Source organism: Silene latifolia, chromosome 6 (assembly GCF_048544455.1).
Source record: "Silene latifolia isolate original U9 population chromosome 6, ASM4854445v1, whole genome shotgun sequence".
NCBI lineage: Eukaryota > Viridiplantae > Streptophyta > Magnoliopsida > Caryophyllales > Caryophyllaceae > Silene > Silene latifolia.
Window position 1 is genome coordinate 69271129 of NC_133531.1, and position 3860 is coordinate 69274988.

Sequence of the window (3860 nt, forward strand, 5' to 3'; positions counted from 1 at the left end):
AACAATGCTATAAAACATCAGCCCAAATATATATATTGTTTATCAAACAAACACTAAAATTTTTTAGCTAGTAATCCCAGGCCTGATTTGGTAATCAACAGATTGAAGTATATATTGTTTGTTTACCAAACAAACACTAAAATTTGCATATGTTAAAAGCCTTAAATACGCCAAAATCCACCAATATGTCGTTTACCAAACACCCTTATTATCTCTTTTTTGAGAGGGAAAGAGCAGTTTTAACATCACAATCGTCATTTAAGTGAAATTTTATTTTTCGACCCTATAACTTTACCGGCTATGGTAACATCTTGTAACTTTACCCAATATGCTAAATTGTTACTTGGACATCGAACTTTTTTCAGTTCTCATTTGTTTTATTTTTTTTAACAAATGGGAATTTGTCCTGTCTATGTCAAAGCAATTTCTCAACCATGCATGGAACGTCAAGCTTACTAGATAGTTGCTTCTTCAATTTAAATTCGTACATGAGATATTAAGGGGTCCATTAATTAAAACATTTGGATTTCAATCAACCATTATACGAAACTAAAGGTTAGTTTTTCATCAAGTAATCCAACTAGATTGTTATGTGCTTTTATGGGAATGAAAGTGTCTTTTTTTATTTTTTTTATAAAAGGAGAGGCTTTACATGAACACAAACCATTCCCAATACACCTTTAATTACTAGCTAAAAAATCTGGGTACTCGAATTTTATTCTGTGAGAAATATGGAGTTCTTTATTGAAATTAGCTTCATATTTCTATTTTCACTTGTTTTCTTATACTATTACTTCCATGAAAAAAATGGTATTCCGACTAATTGGCCAATAGTCGGAATGCTTCCAGCACTCTTCTTAAACATTCACAAAATCAATGATTATTTCACCGAAATTATTGAAAAAACCAATTTGAATTTTGTGTTTGAAGGACCGTGGTTAGCTAATATGCACATATTAGGCACAGTCGATCCGGCTAACGTACACTATATTATGAGCAAGAACTTTGGAAATTATCCCAAGGGTTCCAAGTTCAATGAGATATTTGATGTGTTAGGTGATGGAATTTTCAATTCAGATTCTCCAATGTGGGAATATCATAGAAAGATGGCTCATTCTTTTCTTAGTCACTCCAATTTTCATGAAAATCTAGTCAAGAATGTTCAAGAGAAAATTGAGAGTGGACTTAAACCCATCCTTAATCATGTCTCTAACCAAGGTATTGAGATTGATTTGCAAGATTTATTTGGAAGGTTCACATTTGACATCATTTGTACCATCCTAATGGATTTTGACCCGAGATCATTATCGATTGAGTTGCCTAGTGTCCCGCCTGCCAAGGCTTTGGATGATCTCGAAGAAATAATCTTGTATCGCCATGCCATACCGCCATTTATATGGAAATCCCTAAGATGGCTGAATATAGGTCAAGAAAGGAAGCATAAACAAGCTTGGATTATCCTTGATGATTTCATATATAGTTGCATAAGCAATCAGAATTCGAAAAACGATGAGATGGATATTGATGTTTTGAAATTATACATGGAAGAAAATGAGAAAAATTATGGAGCTCCCGAAAAAAAGAGAGATGATGATACTAAATTCTTAAGGGATACAATTCTTAACTTTCTCATAGCAGGACGAGATACCACTAGTACAGCATTATCTTGGTTCTTTTACCTCCTCTCTAAGAACCCCCATGTGGAAATAAAACTTGGAGAAGAACTCGAAAAAATAATGAATCAAACTCAAGATTTCTCAAACAATTCGAGAGAGTTATGCAACAAATTGGTTTATCTCCATGCATCATTATGCGAAACCTTGAGATTGTACCCTCCTGTGGTATTTGAGGCCAAGAGTCCGGTTGAGACGGATATACTGCCAAGTGGACACACAGTGAATCCAAATATGCAAATTATTTTCAATTTGTATGCCATGGGTCGGATGAAGTCAATATGGGGAGAGGATTGTTGGGAGTTCAAGCCTGAAAGATGGATCTCAGAGAACGGGAAGATTAGGCACGAGCCATCTTACAAGTTCTTAGCATTCAATGCCGGTCCTAGGACTTGTGTAGGGAAAGATATGGCCTTTACACAAATGAAGATTGTGGCAGCAACTGTATTAAGGAATTACCGTATTGAAGCTGTGGAGGGATATGAAGTTATTCCTGATATCTCCATAATTCTTCGTATGAAGTACGGGTTTAAGGTCAAGGTAAATCGTATTCAGGGAATGGCGAAACATGGGTAAGACAGCCCTATCATAAGGCTCTGTGATTCCGATTGAAATATCAAAAACAAAGTGTTGATCATAAGACGGGTTTATTATCAGTAAATAGTAATTTTTCAATAAGCTGTTCAAATATAGTCGAGACTCGAGAACGATAAAGATTTCATAAAAATACTTTTGTGTATAATGTACATCACAAATTCTCATCACCAACTTGTTACGGGTCAAATAAAACCCACTTGGGTAGATAAAGATAAGCCATTTGTGATTCTCTAAGCACTCTTATCTTTGTCTTATCTACCCATGTGGTGATATTTGACCCGTCACAAGCATGTGACGGATATACCGGTCACAAAGGAGACTTACTAAATGTACATAAGTGTATGGTATTACTTGTTGGTTTGTTGGTTGTGTATATGAATATGATTAGTGGACAGAATTAGATGTCATCATCTGATTAAGAAGTATCGTGAATATACACGATTATTTTCTAATATGATTGATAAATGTATGGTATTCGTTAGTTGGGGGTGTATCTGATAAATGATTGGTTACTTGAGGGTCTGGTGTACATACCTCATAAATGTTTTTTTCTTTTTTCGGTATTAGGGGAGTCGCAAAGGCGATTTGATACTGACGAGAATCGAATCAAGGTCATGAGTAGCACTGCTCATGATGTTTACCTCAAATATTGTGAATAGCTAGAGTGGTGTCCAATTTCGTGTGTTATATGCTTATATCTCATACTCATAATCATAATCATATCATAATTAACGATCTTTTCTTTTTAAACACATTACGTTTTGACATAAAATAGTTGACTGATTATATTAAAGGGATTGGTAATGATGTGTCACGAAAGGATGGTGTATTCAGAGAATCAGAGATTGACGTAACAATTGATCTCCCTTGTGACGGGTTACCATTTGTGCCGGATATTTTATGAGATAAAATGGTAATAAAATGAGTTAGTGGAGAAAGGGGACCACATGAATAGTGTTGCAGAGAGAGAAAAAGTGGGTACTTAGTGAGGTAAAATGAAATCAAAGATTCAAGAAGTGACGGATATGTCTTGCGTCACAAACAAGAATTTGTGTTGACGTAAAACATGCCATAGGATCCAGGACCCATTCATTTTCATTACTGCTTAGCTATTGTATTGTGGTCAACTTTCCGGCGAACCAAATAAATAGATGATCCAATATTTTTCCAATAAAAATTGGCACTTCACATTTTTTTTGCAGCTTCTTGGGGAAAAAATAATTAAAAAAAATTGTTGGATCAAAACATCGCTAGATGGAGAGGCGGAGCCAGAAACTGATTATATGTAGGGCTAGAGATCGTCATTAGAGATTTTTTTTTTTTTTTTAAAAAAAAACTAACTATTTAGTTAAAGAAAAATGTTTGTGTCCTTCGGGAAGGACCGTACTTCTTACACCTAAGCCATTATAATAATTACATTTGGTAGATTGCCTTGAAGTATAAGGAATACGGTCCTTCCGGCGGACACAAGAATTTTTCCTAGTTAAATTTAGCTCCGTTAGGTTTCATTTGTACTAATCAAGCTACATAATTTTAATTAAAAAAAAAAGCCAACCTTATTGTTTAATGTTTCACAAATATATGACAAAA

The 3860-nt window shown here is 34.5% G+C and overlaps 1 protein-coding gene across 1 annotated transcript; it reads left to right on the forward strand.

The window, feature by feature from the left end:
• The first annotated feature begins 477 nt into the window (after window positions 1-477).
• LOC141586862 (alkane hydroxylase MAH1-like) lies at window positions 478-2751 on the forward strand. Its single transcript, XM_074408257.1, has one exon. The coding sequence runs from the start codon at window positions 732-734 to the stop codon at window positions 2247-2249; it is 1518 nt and encodes a 505-aa protein (XP_074264358.1). The 5' UTR covers window positions 478-731; the 3' UTR covers window positions 2250-2751.
• The last annotated feature ends 1109 nt before the right edge of the window (window positions 2752-3860 follow it).